The sequence below is a fragment of the Lynx canadensis genome, chromosome B2 (assembly GCF_007474595.2).
Source record: "Lynx canadensis isolate LIC74 chromosome B2, mLynCan4.pri.v2, whole genome shotgun sequence".
Lineage (NCBI taxonomy): Eukaryota > Metazoa > Chordata > Mammalia > Carnivora > Felidae > Lynx > Lynx canadensis.
The window spans coordinates 59,273,147-59,292,843 of NC_044307.1; the positions used below are offsets into that span (position 1 = coordinate 59,273,147).

At 35.1% G+C, this 19,697-nt stretch overlaps 1 protein-coding gene across 1 annotated transcript in view; it reads right to left on the reverse strand.

Moving 5' to 3' along the window:
• The window catches only part of EYS (eyes shut homolog), a 1,650,074-nt gene that overhangs the window by 1,399,415 nt on the left and 230,962 nt on the right, over window positions 1-19,697 (reverse strand). Inside the window, exon 10 of the mRNA XM_030315776.1 lies at window positions 11,584-11,594. Coding sequence (XP_030171636.1) covers window positions 11,584-11,594 — 11 coding nt within the window. The remainder of the gene's footprint in view (window positions 1-11,583; window positions 11,595-19,697) is intronic.

A 19,697-nucleotide genomic window follows, 5' to 3' on the forward strand; every position in this document is an offset into this window, starting at 1 on the left:
AACAACACAGAGATCAAATCGTACAACAACAGACAAAGAGAGCCATTGTGGGTAACTGGGCTGAAGAAAACATGGCTCAGTGACAACAGTAGGGGATACAACACATATAGAGATGCTCCTGAAGCACCAAGTTCTAGTGAACAGGGGACATTACACTGCAGGGCACTACAGCAACTCTACTTCATAAGGCCGCTACTTTCAAAAGCAGGAGACAAAACTGACTTTTCTAACACACAGAAACAGACACAGAGTTAGACAAAATGAGGAGACAGAGGAATTATGCCACAAATGAAAGAACAGGACAAAATCACTGCAAGAGATCTAAATGAAATGGAGATAAATAAGATGCCTGACAGATTTTTAAAAAATGATCATAAAGATATTCACTGAACTTGAAAAAAGAGTGGAGGAAGGACCTCTGTGAGACACTTAACAAAGAGATAGAAAACATAAAAAAATAAAAAAAAATCAGAGATTTTATTGCAGCATTATTTACAACAGCTAAATTATGGAAGCAATCCAACCATCCATTGATACATGAATGGATAATGATGTGGTGTGTGTGTGTGTGTGTGTGTGTGTGTATGCAATGGGAGATTATTCAGCCATAAAAAGAATGACCTTGCCATTTGCAACAACATGGATAGAGCTAGAGAGTATAACGCTAAGTGAAGTCAGTCAGTCAAAGACAAATACTATATGATATTACTTATATGTGGAATTCAGGAGACAAAGGGGGGAAAAAGAGAAAGAGAGAGAAGCCAAAAGATAGATTCTTAATTATAGAGAACAAGCAGATGGTTACCAGAGGGGAGATGAGTAGGTGGGAGGGTATAGTAGGTGAAGGGGATTCAGAATACACTTATCTTGCTGAGCACTGGGTAATATATGGAATTACTGAATTACTTTATTGTACACTTGAAACTAATATGACACCATATGTAAACTACAACGGAATTAAATTCTTAAAAATAAAAATAAAAATATTTGAAATAAATACTGAGTTTTATCAACTAACTTTCAAATACCTTTTGAAATCCCCATTTATATTTTGCCTTCATTTGAGCTAATGGCATAATGCATTAATTAAGGAATTATTTTACAATTCCATCATCAACCTGCAAGTTTTTCTGCTGAATATTACTTATTAGATATTTAATGTAAGAATATTTATTATTACCATTAATTATTCTATCCTATACATTAGCTTGTATTTTTCTTCATATTACCATAACAGTTTTATATTTTTAATTTTTTTATTTAAATTCAAGTTCGTTAACACACAGAATAACCTTGGCTTCGGAAGTAGAACACAGTGATACATCTCACATACAACACCCAGTGCCCATCACCTATTTAACCCATCCCTCCACACACCTCCCATCCAGCAACCCTTAGTTTGTTCTCTATATTTAATAGTCTCTTATGGTTTTCCTCCCTTTCTGCTTTTATCTTATTCTTCCTTCACTTCCTCTATATTCATCTGTTGAGTTTCTCAAATTCCACATACGAGTGAAATCATATGATTTCTCTTCCTCTGACTTATTTAACTTAGCATAATACCCTCTAGCTCCATGCATGTTGTTGCAAATGTGAAGGTTCCATTCTTCTTCATCACCAAGTAGTATCCCATTGTATGTATGTATGTATATATATATATATATATATATATATATATATATATACACCACATTTTCTCTATCCATTCATCAGTCAATGGACATTTGGACTCTTTCCGTATTTTGGCTACTGTTGATAGTGCTGCTCTAAACATTAGGATACATGTTCCCCTTCGAATCAGCATTTTGTATCCTTTAGATAAATCCCCAGTAGTACAAATGCTGGGTCAGAGGGTAGTTCTGTTTTTAATTTTTTGAGGAAACTCCATACTGTTTTCCAGAGTGGATGCACCACTTTTCATTCCCACCAACAGTGCAAAAGGGTTCCCCTTTCTCTGCATCCTCACCAACATCTGTTGTTTTCCTGAGTTGTTAATTTTAGCCATTCTGACAGGTGGGAGGTTGTATCTCATCGTGTTTTTGAACTGTATTCCTCTGATGATGAATGATGTTGAGCATCTTTTTTATGTGTCTGTTAGCCATCCGGATGCCTTCTTTGGAAAAGTGTCTATTCATGTTTAGTGGTTTTATTTTTATGGCCACATATGAAAATTTGTTAATTTAGATTTTTTTTTTCAAATTAAAAACTAGTATTTAATGTTTATAATATTCACTGGCCTATCTCATGTTTTATTTTTCCTTCAAGCGGTCTCATTGATGGAGCTGTAGCTGTGTCTGCTGAAAGTGTCAAATTGAAATTCGATGGAGCAATTCTTGGGGTTTCAATCACTACCAGGCCATCCTTACAAGACACACTGGAGACAGCTGAGAGAGTGTATCACTATCTTCCCTAGCACTTGGCTGAGCAGGCGAGCAGTTTTCCATTTTACTTGTGAGTACAGTGTGAGAACATTACATCCATGTATTACAAAAGAACTGTGCAAAAGCCTCTGTTATTCATGTCCATGCAGGCATAGAGATCATTTTTTCAATATTAGTGGGAAAATACCACTTTATATAGAACAAAATTCTGTCTCTATATCTAAAGTGATTACAAAACAATAAATCATGCAACGCAAATATCTCCAAACAGATTTTTGGAATAAAAATTGTCAATCACAGAGACTAGCTCCAAGGAACATCAACTAGCCAATCATCCACCTAGCATGCAGTGGAGAGGACATCATTTCAACCTACAGTAGATATCACATGCTTTGATACAATCAATTGCAGAAGATAATTGGATACACAATTTCCTAAACAGACTATACACAAGTCAATAAAACTAAACATGTTATTCCACTAACATACATAATAGCAAAATCTGCTACTTTTCTCTGTCAGTTTGTTACAATTTTGTTCACTCACATTGCTGTTATTTCCCAAAAGAGTGCCATTGGACATTTCAGTTGTTTTTTAAACAAGTCAAATTATCTGAATCACGACTGACTGAACTTCACTTACAAAGAAGATGCATCACACTTAAGAAATATGTTACACTTTTCATGTACTCAAGTACAAATAAGCTTTACTATTTCCTGTTTCTCATTTATGCTTCCAGTCACCATTTATTATTTACAGAATCAAGTTAAGAAAATGAAAAATTTAAATATATGGAAACTATACATTTATAAATATATATGTATATGTATATTGTTTAATTCACTTCTTTCTTCAATAAACATTCATTAAGCTCATTATCTTCATTCATTCAGTTAACATTCCCAAACAACTACCTTGTACCAAACATTATGCTAGGTGCTAGGGGTACAAAATTAAACAAAGAAAATTGCCTGCCCTTATATTCCTTAAATTCTACTGTGAAGAGAGAGAAAACAATCACAAAAATACATTTAATGTGCTGAGCACTACTATAAAGAAAACTAAAGTGGCATGGGGATAATGCGTGAAGGACTGTTTGGTGATGGTGGTATTATCACTTTTCAAACAGATTCATCACAACCTCTCTGTTAAGGTTATACTGAAATCAGCACCCAAATAAATGAAACAAGGGAGTAATCAATGCAAGTGTGTTATGCTGAGAGAGCTAGTAATTGTGTATGCTGGGAGTGCTGGAGGGATAGCGGAGAGCCCAGTAGTTTCACCAAGCCAGAGTCAACCAGGTAGCTATGACGAGGTGAAGGCAGGAAAGGACAGCATACTCTTTAGAATTTTTTATAGAATTCTGAATTTAATTGCATGTAAATTGCATTTTAAACAGAGGTTTCAAAAGATCACCCAGATAGTTTTGTGGAGAGTAATGAGAGCAAATGCAATTGTGGGCACTTTCTGAAGAGCATGGGAAACTGAATACAGTATTAAACTTGATAGACAAAGACCCTCCTTTCAAAAGGTTTACATCCTAGTGAGAGGACATAAAATAAGAGAGTGAAAATAGGGGCACCTAGGTGGTTCAGTTGGTTAAGTGCCCAACTCTTGATGTTGGCTCAGGTCATGATCTCACAGTCATGAGATCAAGCCTCACGCTGGGCTCCACACTGGGCTGGATCTTGCTTAAGATATTCTCTTCCTGTCTTTCTCTCTCTCTCAATCTACCACTCCTTCTTATTCTCTCTCTCTTTCTCTCTCAAAAAAAAAAAAAAAGGTAAAATAAATACATAAAAAGGATATCAAGTAGTGGTAATTACCAGATGAAAATAAAACAGATTGGTGTGATAAAAGTGAAAGTAGAGGGTACTATTTTGTGTGCAAAATCAAAGATACAATATAGAATTACATTTAATTCTGAGATCAGAATGACCAGACAAGACAGTCCTGGACAGAGCATAAGGAAAAGGAGTCTGGAAAGAGGAAGAGCATGTGGAATAGCACTTATGAAAGAACAGAAGAAAGATCGGTGCTTTTAAAGTAGAGGGAAGCAGAGGGAAACTGATATTAAGTGAACTGGAACAGCAGAGGCAAGATGATGTTAGACCTTATAGACTATAGTGAAGAGTTTAGATTTAACTCTAAGGAAGATGGGAAGCCACTGGTGACTTTTACGCTAAGGAAGTAACATATTCTGACTTATGTGGTTAAAAGATGGACTACTCTTTGGAAAATCTATTTGGTAGAAAGTACTGGCAAGAATGGAGGCAAGAATACCATTTTATTTATTTAGTTAGTTTAGTTTATTTACATTTTGAGAGAGACAGATAGAACAAGTGGGGGAAGTGCAGAGAGAGCGGGGAGAGAGAGAATCCCAAGCAGGCTCTGCACTGTCAGCACAGAGCCTGACGCATGGCTCGAACCCACAAAACACAAGACCATGACCTGAGCCGAAACCAAGAGTTGGATGCCTAACTGACTAAGCCACCCAGGAGCCCCAAGAATATCATTTTAGAAAGTTATTTCAGGGGCACTTGCGTGGCTCAGTCAGTTATGTGTCTGACTTTGGCTCAGGTCATGATCTCAAGGTTTGTGAGTTCAAGCCCTTCATTGAGCCCTCTGGTGTCAGCATGGAGCCCACTTAGGATCCTCTGCTCTATGCCCTTGCTGTGCCTCCCCAGCCTTCAAAAACAAACAAACAAAAAAATTAAAAAAAAAAAGAAAGGTATAGGGTGCCTGTGTGGCTCAGTTGGTTAACTGTCCAACTTTGGCTCAGGTCATAATCTCGCAGTTCCTGAGTTTGAGCCCTTTAATGGGCTCTGTGCTGACAGCTCAGAGCCTGGAGCCTGCTTTGGATTCTGTGCCTCCTTCTCTCTCTCTCTCTCTCTCTCTCTCTCTCTCTCTGCCCCTTCCTAGCTCACACTCTGTCTCTCCCTTTCTCTCAAAAATAAATAAACATTAATTTTTTTAAAAAAGAAAATTATTTCGGGGCTCCTGGGTGGCCCAGTCGGTTAAGCATCCGACTTCGGCTCAGGTCATGATCTCACAGTCCGTGAGTTCAAGACCCACGTCAGGCTCTGTGCTGACAGCTCAGAGCCTGGAGCCTATTTCAAATTCTGTGTCTCCCTCTCTCTCTGACCCTCCCCCGTTCATGCTGTCTCTCCCTGTCTCAAAAATAAATGAACGTTAAAAAAAAAATTAAAAAAAAAAGAAAGTTATTTCATTAATCTAGGAGGGCATCTGATGGTTTAGATTATATGGTAGTTGTGAAGAAAAAAAAATGCATGCATGAGTTTGAGAAATATTTTGGCAGTAGAGATGACTAGACTGTCTTATAGCTGTAATTGGAAATTGGGGGCTGATGAGGTTAGAGGCATCAAGGATGCCTCCTAGGTATGTGTGGACAGAGAAACCTATTAATTAAGATGTAGAAGACACACACCTTTAGTAATTGTGTGAAAAGTATTTAGGAAGCATGATTTCTCCTTTGGTTATGACAAATTCCAAATATAAACTAGACATCCAAATAATCCTATCAAGTAGTCAAGTAGGCAGCTCTCATAATCTGACTTACTCTAAAAGAAAATTTGAGGTCCACTTCAGGGAAATACTTTCATTGCCACTTAAAAAAATCCTATATTGTTTTCATCATAATCCCTAGTTTCTACCAATTTCCCTACTTTTAGAATATGATCTAAAATATTTTAGTAGTGACATTTTTATTTGAGAGCAGGATTGGAGACTAAGGGGTTGATTATTGACTTAATGGTTTAGGTATCAATGTGGCTTGCTTGACTAGAGTAGGTTCTACTGTAATATTCAAATCCTTAGCTAGAACTTCAAGTCACTGGCTTGATCCAAAATGGTAGCTTCCCAGTAACTTCTCTATGTCAGAAGCTTTCAGCAATGCTTCTCTAAGAAGAAAGCAAAGTTTACCCTCTCAGTTGTAGGGCATATTTTTTGAAGCTTTGGATATTTAACTTATATTTATCCCAAAGTAGAAAAGTACTCAATGTATTAAAAACTGAACAAAGTCTTAGCCTTTAAAGCAGCCTGGATTTGTGATGGAAGCACAGATATGGGAGCACACATTCTGTTCAGACAATAAAAGATGAAGCATCTGAGATATACCTATAAGTGACAATAACAGTTTCTAAGAAGATGGAAGAAGAGAAATGGGAAATGGTAAGCTGAGTAACAGGTACAAAGTATGAGCAAGAGCAAACAAAAATGAAAATAACTTGATTTTTGTATTACAGCTAGTCATTATTTGAAATAGGATGCCTGAAAGAGAATGACTAACGACGAGACTGGAACATTTAGGTAGACTAGATTGTGAATGATGTTGGGGTTCCATACAAATTGTTTGGATTGTGGGTAATACAAATGATATGAGTAACATGATCATATTTGGGTTTTAGAAACTTTGTTACTTCATTTACAATGCAGTAGAGGAAAGGACAAGATTTCAAGAAGAGGTAAATGAAATGCTTCAATACAGTAACAATATGTGCTATGCACTGAATGTTTGTGTCCCTCCCAAAATAACACTCAAGATGATGGTATTAGGGGGTGATTAGGTCATGATGGCAGAGCGCTCATAAGTGGATTAGTTCAATTATTAAAGAGACCTCAGAAAGATCCCTAGCCCCTTTCACTACGTGAGAACATAGCAAGAAAGTGGTGGCTGTGAGCCAGAAGGCAGGCTTTTATTAGACACCAAATCTCCCAGTGCCTTAATCTTAGAAGTTCCGGCTTTCAGAACTCTGAAAAATAAATTTATGTTATTTATAAGCCACACAGTCTACAGTATTTTGTTATAGCAGCACAAACACACTAAGACAGTCAGACTGAAGAGAACAGGATAGAATTGTGAGAAAGTTCACAATGTTGTAATTGTCACATCCTAGCCACTAAGAGGATGAAGTTGGAGAGTTAAGTGCCAAAGATGATGCTGAGGCTCTCCACATACGTGACTGAGTGAATAGTGGTATCTTTTAACCAAGAAAGGAAAGTCAATCTCATTAGTGGTATTACAGGAAGAGTTTAGTATTTGGAAATTCAATGTAGATGAACAGTAAGCAGATGGGAATACAGTCAGTTGATAAAGAGAGATATCAAAGTTGACATCAAAGACCTGAGAGTCTTTAGCAAATTTAAGAAAGTGGAAATTGCTGGACTCAAAAAGTCATGAAGATACATTAAATTGAGAAGGAACTCAAGCATAAAACTCTGGGGAGCCTGGACTTTTCACAGGATAGGCAGAGGAAGCCAGAGTAAATCAGAGAGAAAAATTCCTCAGAGACATCATGGAAAAAAGAAGATACACAAGCTAAGGGGCAAGAGGGCCTTAAGGAAAGGGGGGTTAGGACTACTATAAATTAAAGTTATTGTGTGTAAATGTGTATTTATTAGATTTATTTTTTTTCATTTTGAACATTTTTTATCTGAGAATTCCTATCTATCTGTCTGTTCTTTCTATTGCTATAACTCCTTGTGTCTTTCTCAAAATCTTGACAAAAATTTATGTCCTTAGTTTCTATTCTTATTTGCATTTAAGGGAAAACTCAATTAAAATCAATTAAAAATACATAAAGGAAGGAAAAAATGATACTTAAAATACAATAAAAACTCTTAAAATTCATTCTGTCCTGTAATTGACAATAAATATATATTCCAAATGCTGTTTTTCATAAATTTTTACATCCAAATGACACTTTTTAATCTTCTCTAGGGGCTCTATATAAGCTAAATATTACAATATAGTGATGATTTATGTTGGGGAAGCATTTTGTGTAGGGTAATTCAGTCCTTTTCAAGTATTTATCATCAATCATGTATTGTTAATTATAACGTTTAATAAGATGACCTAAGCCTAGAAGAAATTCTCACTTTCGTGGAAATTAGATCATTGGCAGAGGTGACCTATTACTATTAGAAGTATAAATAAAGATCTGTAGTTTTCTTAAAAAAAATAGGTTACTCTGGGCTACAGGAAAGGCTATCTTATATAACATTTAAATTTAAAAGCATCAAATTATTGTGTTAGTGTGTTGAAACAAAGTGAATGAAATAAAGTGATAGAGTTGGTTAAATTCATAACTTTTATAATAATTGAATCATGCTGATCCTGGGGCCACTGAAAATTACCAATCAATCAGTAATGACAGGCAAACAAACAAAAAAAGATTCTGTAATTGTGAATTTTTGTACCCTCACATAGTGGCAGAAATATTATTTATAATATCCCTGAAAAGTAGGACTTAAAAGTAAAACATGAATGCCTTACTACAGGACATTAGAGCTTTTGAAAGAAGCCTTGGCCTTTATTTCCTTGGGCACTTTTCTGTAACATAGATTGCTTTTTAATCTGTATAATGGAAATAATGTTGATATTTTCACAAGCTGTTTGTGAGAAATAAATCAGATAGTAGTATGAAGGGTTTCATAAACAGCAAGGCAATCTTTTTTTTAATTCCCTAAATTCTATTTATTACTTGATTCTTAGTAAACAGAACTTAACATAAATCTCAAAAATACCCCTAAAATTTTACTATATTTTAAAAAACAGAGTATGTGAAAATGAAAAGACAATTATACTTGCCCTGTCACTCAGGTTTTATTCACACCATCCTTCTCCCCCTCCTAATCTGTGCCACCTACATTACCACCACCAATGATTACTGCTTTCCAATGCAGGAGAGAAGTATAGAGATAACTGGAAAAGCCTCATTTAGTTTTATATCCCTGGGCTATCAGTTTGAAATGCTGGACAATTAAATGCTGTTTGCATTCACCTAAAAATGTTTATTTACTTAAATTCCAAGGTATGTCTGGCACTATTAACTGGCACTAAGGATACAATGTTAATCACACAGAAAAAGTTTCTACCTGCCTGATGAAGTGTGTATGCTTGTGGGAATGACACAGAATCAAAAACAAAACAACAAAATTACAAACAACAACACCAGCAACCCCAACAACAGTAAAAACTAATACATACTTTCAGGTAGAGATAAGTACAAGGAAGTAAAAGAAAACCAACTATGACATTGGAGGGTGACTTCAGAGAGCATCAAACATACTGCAGAGAAGGATCACCTCTCTGGGGAGGTAGCATTTGAGCAGAGACCTGAATAAAGTTGAAGGAAGTAGCTATGAGATGTGGGGAAAGTGTGACCAGACAGAGAGCAGCACATACAAAACTCTTCAGACAGAACATAGATTGTTTAATTGAAGGAAAAGCAACAAAAAAACAAACAAAAACAAAAACACCTCTGTATTTTTCAAGCACAAGCAGCAAAGAGGAATAGTAGGAGAGAAAGAATAAGAGACTGGAAAGAGCTCAAAGTACGTGGACCATCATATGGACTTGGATTGGGATTCGAGGAGAGAGGAAACACTAAACGAATGGAGGGAGGCATGAAAGAAAGTAATGTCAACTGAAAAGGTAAACACAGTAAGCTGTGCTATCAAAAAATAAATGTCCAAAATATGAGAACGTGAATACAGGCACTAGATTGATTCTTAAATTTTATAAGTGCTTTAGAAATGACAAATCACATTTGCACGCTTAATCTCCTACTATGTCTCATGATAGTTTCACAGGCGTAATGTTTCAGTCTGGATCCTTGTGGAACAGAGTGTTTGTTTGGAGTGATTACATGGGAACTTTCCTGTTGGAATCCTGTCTCTTCTTTATGGGTTTTAAATAATGAGAGCATAGGAGAAAGGCTGCATCATGGTTAAATTGTCTCCCCACTTATGGATGTAGACACAGTATCTGGTATAATTGATTCTGGTTAATGATCCCATTTAATAATTTCATTTAAAATCTAGAGGATAATTTTCAAATATTATAAAATAAAGAGAGGTTGCAGTTACTAAGCACACTGGGAATAGTCTCACATTATGAAATCAATTGGCATGATCTCAAATGTGAGAACTTTGGAAAGACAAGGCAGCTTAGTAAATATATGGCAAAGAGAAAATAAGTAATAGTGTGTGATAGAAGAAAAATGCATAAAAGGAAACATGAATAAAAAGGTAATAGTGGATAAAAATTTAAATGTAACTCTGACAGTTGCAAAAATGGAAAATCACTTGTAGCATGAAGAGTATAGATTTTGTAAGGTAATTTGCTAACATATTTCAACAAGATTTTCAATATATTGGGAAAGTTTTAGGTAGAAGTTTTTAAAATCAATATTTTGTATTGTTGATTACAGTAAGATCTGCCTAACAAGCTCATGATGTTGTCTCTTCCCATATTCTAATTTACCTATAAAGGCAACACATACACGTGAACACACACACACACGCGCGCGCAACAAACACACAGGATCCCTGAAAACCGAGAGATAACTATACCAGTGTACAGTTAGATATATATAAACTACAGTAAGTAATTATTTTTTTACTGTAGGTAATTCTAAGTGAATTTAAAATGGGGAATTGGGGGCGCCTGGGTGGCGCAGTCGGTTAAGCGTCCGACTTCAGCCAGGTCACGATCTCACGGTCTGTGAGTTCGAGCCCCGCGTCAGGCTCTGGGCTGATGGCTCGGAGCCTGGAGCCTGTTTCCGATTCTGTGTCTCCCTCTCTCTCTGCCCCTCCTCTGTTCATGCTCTGTCTCTGTCTGTCCCAAAAATAAATAAAAAAAACGTTGAAAAAAAATTTAAAAAAAAAAAAAAAATGGGGAATTGTTTGCACAGATCAGAGGAATCAAAGACAAAAATGGAACTATGAAGTAACTAAAAATAATAACTTTAAGTATACTTACTCCTCCTAAGGACAGGGGAACTAAAGGAAGACGTGGAGTTACCAGAACCTTTAAGCACAGAGAGGTCTCACAGAGTAAATACTCATAGTCAGACCTCCTAGGAGAGGACTTGGATAGCTAGTGGTGGTACCTGTGAGGACACCTCTCTTCAGATTCTAATTGGAAGGCAATTAGTAAAGGAATCTGAAAAATGCAGTTTATAGAGCCCCAAGTCTACTGTCACAGACTAAAGGAAGCTAGTTTTGTGTCTGAGACATAACAGGAAAAAAACTGGCAAATAATTTATTCACATAATCTAAGAGAAAATTTTAATGAAACGAGATTGTTTAAAACCTTACGTTTTCCACAAATAAAAACCAAATACTTTTATGCCCTCTTCGTCCCACTACTCCAAATAATAAGACATTTGTAGGCAACCAAGGCACTGACTTTGTAACACTTAATTCTCACCAAAATATCGTTGTATTTAACCATATCTATTTAGGTAGGGAGATTATCAGGAATCAGAGAGATAGGAAGACAGAGTCTGGCTTGCTGTTAATATTGTGTCCTGGTAAACACAGATAGACACAAATGTCGACAGGAAAATTAGAGACAAGAATAGCCCCAATAGCAATTTAAACTCAGGGCTGTGATTTTTTTGTGTGTATTCCAAGGCATGAAACCAGACTCTAGAAGGAGACAGATCATACTCATTATAGCAAAACTACACTAGTTTTTGGCTTGCCAGCAAACTACACTGGGAACACTGAATATTAGTTTATCCTCTGGTCTGTATGAGAGTAGGTTCATTTATCACTCAATGGAAATTCAGAGTAGATTAAAATGTTATCCACTTATCTAGCCTTTTGGCTAAGGTTAGGGCATAATGGATCCTGTTGCCTAATTATAAGTGAGCAGTAAGTCAAACACTATTATGTTTATGGAAAACACCATTGTGTTTATTACAAAGGAAAGCAAAGGTAACCTACTCATGGAAGACCCACAGATACAAAACTATCTGTACAAGATGAAGAATTTAAAAATCACTGAATATTTGGGATAACACAGAAAAATATAAATGAGAGAAAGTTTGAAGACAAAGTTTAAAATGTAGATAGAAACTGTATCTGGTATGTGGGTAATTTTAATAGTATACAAGAATTCAGGTTAAACGATGTGTGACAAAGATGATAACTGAGGGTGGGGTGGGGGGAAGAATATGGTAATCAAAAACAAGAAAAACAGATGTTTTCTAGGAAGAAATAAGTATTGAAAAGGAAGAAATAATTGAATAACAGTTTTTTAAAGAAGAAAAGAGAGGGTGTCTAGGATCTATATAACCCAATCCAAAATTTTAATCACAGTTAAAGAAATATCAAAACTCTTTGGTTTATTGTTGTATATTCTATGAACTTTCTCATATGGTAGTCTCATATGGTGGCTATTTAAATTTAAATTTTAATTAAGTGAAGTTAAAAACTCACTGCTTTGAATTGGGTAGCCACATTTCAAGTCATCAATAGTTATATATGGCTAGCAGAAACTGAACTGCACAGTGCAGATACAGAGCACTTGATCAATGCAGAAAGTTCTGTTCACCAGTGCTGCTCTAGAAAATCACTCTTAGGAAATAAGAAGAGGTGGTCTGAAAGATTTGTACTACAGGAGTGTTATCTTAGTAATATACAAAAAGGATTTTTAAAAAATCCAATCACAGGGGTGCGTGGGTGGCTCAGTTGGTTAAGCATCCGACTTGATTTCAGCTCAGGTCATGATCTCATGGTTCGGGAGACTGAGCCCTGCACTGGGCTCTGTGCCACAGTGCTTACACAGTTTGCTTGGGATACTCTCTCTCTCTCTCTCTCTCTCTGACCCTCTCTCCCTCTTGAATGCACTCCTCTCCCTCAAAGTAAATAAATAAACATTTATCTATTTAATCCAAAAAAACATTTATTTATATCTTTAAAAAATCCAATCATATTATATAGCTTAAATGAATTATAACAATGAAAACTGTGAGTGATTTAAAAATATTATTTGGGGGGCGCCTGGGTGGCGCAGTCGGTTAAGCGTCCGACTTCAGCCAGGTCACGATCTCGCGGTCCGTGAGTTCGAGCCCCGCGTCGGGCTCTGGGCTGATGGCTCGGAGCCTGGAGCCTGTTTCCGATTCTGTGTCTCCCTCTCTCTCTGCCCCTCCCCCATTCATGCTCTGTCTCTCTCTGTCCCAAAAATAAATAAACGTTGAAAAAAAAAATAAAAAAAAAATATATTATTTGGAAGAAAATTCCATTATATTAGAAAACATTCCCAAAATAATATGTGAAAAACATATATAATTAAGTATTTGGGATGCTCCTAATTTTGGAAGGTAAAAATGTATATCTGAAATAGTTTTAATATAGAATATCAATGCTAGTGATTTCTGAGTGGTAGGATTGTCCACTCTGTATTTCTTTTGTATTGTATTTCTTTTCTTTTCAAAAATGGTCTTATTTGTCCTGATATACAAGTATTATTTATAGTCAGTCATATTATTTTATAGTTAGAAGCAAACTCCTTTATTTTTTTTTCTTTTAATGTTTATTTTCTTTTTTTTTTTTTAATTTGTTTAATCTTTATTTATTTTTGAGAGAGACAGAGTGTGAGTAGGGGAGGGGCAGAGAGAGAGAGAGAGAGACACAGAATCCGAAGCAGGCTCCAGGCCCTGAGCGGTCAGCACAGAGCCTGACACGGGTCTCGAACCCACGAACTGTGAAATCATGACCTGAGCCGAAGTCGGATGCTCAACCCAGGTGCCCCATTAATGTTTATTTTCGAGAGAGAGAGAGAGAGAGAGAGAGAGAGCGCCCACACACACACACACACACACACACACACACACACACACGTGAGTGGGGGAGGGGCAGAAAGGGAGACACAGAATCTGAAGCACTCCAGGCCTGCTCTGAGCTGTTAGCAGAAGCCCAAAGGGGGGCTCGAACTCAAGGACCATGAGATCATGACCTGAACTGAAGTCTGACACTTAAATCGAATGAACCCCACTTAACTGACTGAGCCACCCAGGCGCCCTGAGAAGCAAGCTCTTTAAAACAAGGCAAACATACGTATGTATGTAATGCAAGTAAAGTGAATAGCAAGTTTGAAATTTTTAACAGTATTTTGATAGGGAGAGAGTATTGTCCATGGAACAGTGGTGCTGACAGAACTGTGGGCTGCCTCCCCATATGAACATTTGCCACTCTGCAGAAGGCTTTCAGATCATTGCAACAGAGTGGACTTCAGAGCTCACAGTGAATTTTGTATTCACAGTAAATTTTGAGAAAAACATCCCCTTGCTTTTACAATAAAAATGGGATATCAATTCTCAGTACAGGAAAAAACAGATAAAGATTATTGATTGGTGAAGCCATGAAGAATATTCCACAGATTAAGCTACATTTGTGAGGAGAATGTAGTAGAGGATTTGCAGGTCTGCTTGGCAGAGTCCAGAGGTATTAACAGTTGAAAGAAAATTAATGGCTTTACTTTCTTCTTCTGAGTTTAGAAAAATGATTTTTTTTTCAAACTAAGAAATTTGGCTTTTAATAGATATTCAAAAATCTTCCATGAGATTCCCAGTGCATTATGGAATGACATGCACTTATTTTAAAAGTATCCCACAAATCCAGGAATAGAACTATTGGCAAAACATTAATGCCTCACTTACTCAGCACATTTTTATCACATACTTACAGTATACAAGGCACTATGCTAGGTAGTGGAGGAAAAATTGTGAACATAAATGAGCATAATATTTGGCATCAATTAAGCAGAGTTAAATAAGAATAAAATAAAAAATATAGCATGAAAGTATAACAAAGATAGATATATAGTGTTAAGAAATATAATACAACCCAGATTCTACCTCTATGTATATGCTCATAAGAGTTGATAACAGGTGTTCAAAACAAACAAACAAATAAACAAACAAATCTTCTACACAAATGTCAGCAAAACTATTCAGAGTAGCCAAAAGATAGAGATAAAGTAGTCCAAATGTTCATCAACTGATAAGGTATAAACAGAATGGATAACACTGTAGTATACCAAACAACGGACTATTATTCAGCCATAAAATAAAGGAAGTACTGATACACTACAGCATGGATGAATCCTGATAACCTTATGCTAAGTGAAAGAAGCCAGATACAAAAGGCCACACTTTGTACAAATTGTTCTAGAATATACAACGTGTATAAATTCATAGATGGAAATCAGTTTAATGGCTAATTTCATGACAGTAATGACATTATCTGGATCTAGACAGTGGTGATGGCTGCACACACAACATTATAATTTTACTAAATGCAAAGAATTGTACACTTTAATTTTTTCAAGTAGTATAATGTTATGTCTATTTTACCATAACACACACATACTAAGTGAAGATTCAGAAATCCCAAATCCTGTGTTCAAATCATGGCTTTGTCATTAATCAGTTGTGTGATCTTGGACAAATAATTGTGTTCCTATTTGCCTCATCTATAAAATGAGAGTAAATTAGTACTCACCTCAGATACTTGTAAGAATAAATAGTTAACTCAGGCAAAGGCATCTTACACAAATGTCAGCACATAGTAATCATTCAACAAGATGCTAGATACTACTCTAAACATTTGGTATATTCCCAAGAAGAATAAGAAATGACCGCAATGTTTCAAAATCAATTTGGGAGCTGAGAGAAGAGCAGCAGACTCTAAATGACCATAAATGGATGTAGGAAAGGACACTCTGAAGAGAGTCAAAAGGCAACTCACAGAATGCGGAAAAATTGTAAATCACACATTTTATAAGGGCTTATTATCTAGAACATATTAAAAAAATTCTCACAACTCATAAACAAACAGAAACAATTCAACAATACTGTTTCATTGAAACAAAGGGAGAGAACTGAAGAAAAGCATGTTCTTCAAGAAGAACAAAAAGCATGTTTCAAGAAGAAAAGAGTATTTTTTGTTTGTTTTTCAGCTTCACTGAGTTATATTTGACAAATAAAAATTGTATATATTATAAGTATACAATTTGATGTTTTGATATATGTATACACTGTAAAATAATCATCACTATCAAGTTAGTTAACATATCCATTATTTCATTTAATTACCATTTTATTTTCTTTTCCTTATATTTTGTAGGGAGGACATGTTAGACCTACCTGCTCCCTTAGCAACTTTCAAGCACAGAAATCAATACAGTATTTCTGACTATTGCCACCATCTGTACATTAGATCTCCAGAACTCCTATATGTCTGGCTTATTTAACATAGCATAATGAAAAGCGTGCTTTATTAGATGCTACTGAAATGTCTTGTAAGAGGAAGGTTGAAAAGTATCTGTTTTATTTGGCCAGATATAGACCTTTTGAGTGCAGTGATGGTGGAGAAGTTCTATTTAAGTGGTTTAACAAGTAAGAGACAGTCAAAGAAAGAAGACAGAGATTTTAGACATTTAAATACATATTTCTATGAGCAAGAGAAGATTTATAGGGAGATACTATGTGTATAGGGAGATTGTCTATGTGTATTGCTTTTTATTTGCTTGTGCTGTGTAATGGTGGTGATTTGAGCATGATTAGAAGCTGTTGGAAAGGACAAAACTATTGATGAAAAGTCAATTATACAAAAGAGAAAATGTATTATTAATTTTACAAAAAGTTGCAGAGGAAGAGCAACAAAATCTCACCCTTTGAGGAAATTAGATGATAAGAAAAGAAGGCCTTCTAATTCTAACAGAAGGAAAAGTGTGTAGAAGTAGACATTCTATGGTTTGGCTGCAAAGAGGAAGAAACTGATGGATAATGATTTTCTTTTCTTTTTAAGATTGGACCTGAGTGGCAAGTAGCAGAATTTAGAGGGTGAAGAAAAGTGAAAACAAAGAAACTAACAAACAACAATAACACACACACACACACACATACTGCAGACAGCGACATGAATTAAAATAAGCTAGTGTGATAGGTAGTTTATTGGATCCATTTTAGATTAAGACTCATGGATTTACTGCAAGATAATTGTACTTTACTCTGAAACAATACAGTTTTATGTACTGCCCAACTGAAGGTACAGAAAAAGTAGACCGATTTTGACAGAGATCTGTGACACATACCTAAATTGTCATGGAGTCTTAGCGGACTGTTCTTAAAATGATCAACCATGTAATTAAAGGCATAAGGAGAAATGAGGATAAAAGGAAAGTTGATGGATTGGTAGGGAGTATAGAGGTCAATGAACTATGAAAAGAGAATATTTGTACAATAGCCACTTGAGTAATAAAGGGTAGAATGCATCACGGGCTACTTGCAGTTTAAACATCTGTTCTTCTCATAACACAATAGAAGCAATCTAAAGATAAATTAAGTGATCAAGTTCTTAACAGAATGAGTCACAGTTCTTGCCTTTGCTTTACTCTCATGTAATTTTCTCCTAGATTAATTACATTGTGTTCCTGTATTTTTTCCATAACTAGACAGATTTTAAATCCAAAATAGAAAAAAAAATACAAATAATTGGTGAATAACAGAGCACTGAGTTATCTACATGGATTTAGCAACCATATAATAAGATAAATGTATTAATGCAATTAGTCATGTTTGCTCCCCAAAAGTTATTTCTGTAAAGTATCATAAGCTTTAATACCTCTTTCTAAATTTAATATTAGTTACTAATCCTCATCTCTTAAAAACATTTTGAGATAACAAAATATACTATTTTGGTTAAATGTAATTATCAACAACAAAAAATTTATTTTCATGTGTCTGTTTATTGGAACAATCAAGCTACCACACATGTGTAGGACCTTTTCACATACCCCAGAGATAAAATACTGACACACAATTATGTTCCTTTGAGTCATATCCTATTTACAGAATAAGAACTGTAATTTAACTATCCATCATTTATAGAAGTGTAAATTTAAAAATTTTCAGTAGTGAGATATATGTCAAAGCTATCATTGTTTTTGAAAAATATATTTTATTATCATATAGATCAGTGACTTACTTTTGCTAAATGATGTTTCACTTATACTGGAAATGCTGAGGAAAATAAAAATTCTATATTTCATGGGGCAATTTTTATTTATTTTTTTATTATTTTTTAAAAAATTTATTTCTTTTTGAGAGAGAAAGAGAGAGAGAGAGAGAGAGAGAGGGAGACACAGAATCCGAAGCAGGCTCCAGGCTCTGAGCTGTCAGCACAGAGCCCGACACAGGGCTTGAATTCATGAACTGTGAGATCATGACCTGAGCTGAAGACAGAGGCTTAACCAACTGAGTCACCAGGTGCCCTGGGGAGTTTTTTTTTTTTTTTTTTAATCCCACTTCAAACTCCATATGTGTATATATATGTATATATGTATGTATGTGCACATATATATATATATATAATTTAATACACATATACCCATATATATGTATATATACCAAATAGTTTAAATATTCAGAAGATAAAAAGAGATCCTTGAAACTAAACATGACAAAACCAAGAAAACAAAGAAAAAGCTTATTTTAATGAAGTCTAATGGTTAAGAGTTAAATTCTAAAACTACCCTGTGTAAATTCCCTCTTTGTCCTATTTAAAGAGACAATCATAGGGTGACTGCTTACCTGTTTACTAAGTAATATTTTCATATGTTGTCAGAGAAAATTTTCATGTAGGCTCAAAACCAATTAATTCTATGACTATCATAGATTTCATTTTTTTCTGCTTTGACCATGAATATACAAAAAGAATGAGTGGCAAAGAATGAATTTGTTTTTAAGATGTGAGAAAATTATATGTACAGGTTTCTTTTTCTTCTGGAGTATTGCTTCATAATTAGATTTAACAAAATATTAATTAATTGCTTCTTCATGAAAAGAGATTATCTCCTTTGAAGGACTCTAATCACAGATTATATTTATGATTTCTTAAAGTCTGCTAGCCATTTGATTTAAAGATAAAGGACATTTGTAAGAGAAGTCAATATACAGGTGGTGATATGAATAGTTACAAAGCACTGTGGATGAAAGAATAGAAATGTTTTTCCTGAGAGTAAACTGGAAAACTCATGCAATTAATAAATCCAATCTATATGGCAAAGCTGAAAGATAATATTTTAGTGTTTACATTGCTTTTAAAATTTTCTGCATTTCTGCTTTCTCTATAAAATATACAAGTAAATAATCAAGTCTGTAGAAACATGGGTAGTTATAGTATACAGTTTGTCAATCCTCTTAAGTTCCAACAGAAACCTCTAAACAATCGGACTTAAGTTGGTTGTGTGTGTGTTTGTGTGCGCAACTATATTGACATTTATTATAAAGCACAATAATGCTTAACTTTTTCCAATATGATTTGACAGATCTATAATACTTGGTAAAGATCTCTGAATATAGTATATAATATGCTCTCATGCTATCATGTTTTTAAGCATTTATTTACATGGATTTTTATAAGAACTTAAAAATGTATCATTTAGGGGTGCCTGTGTGACTCAGTCAGTTAAATGTCTCACTCTTGGTTTTGGCTCAT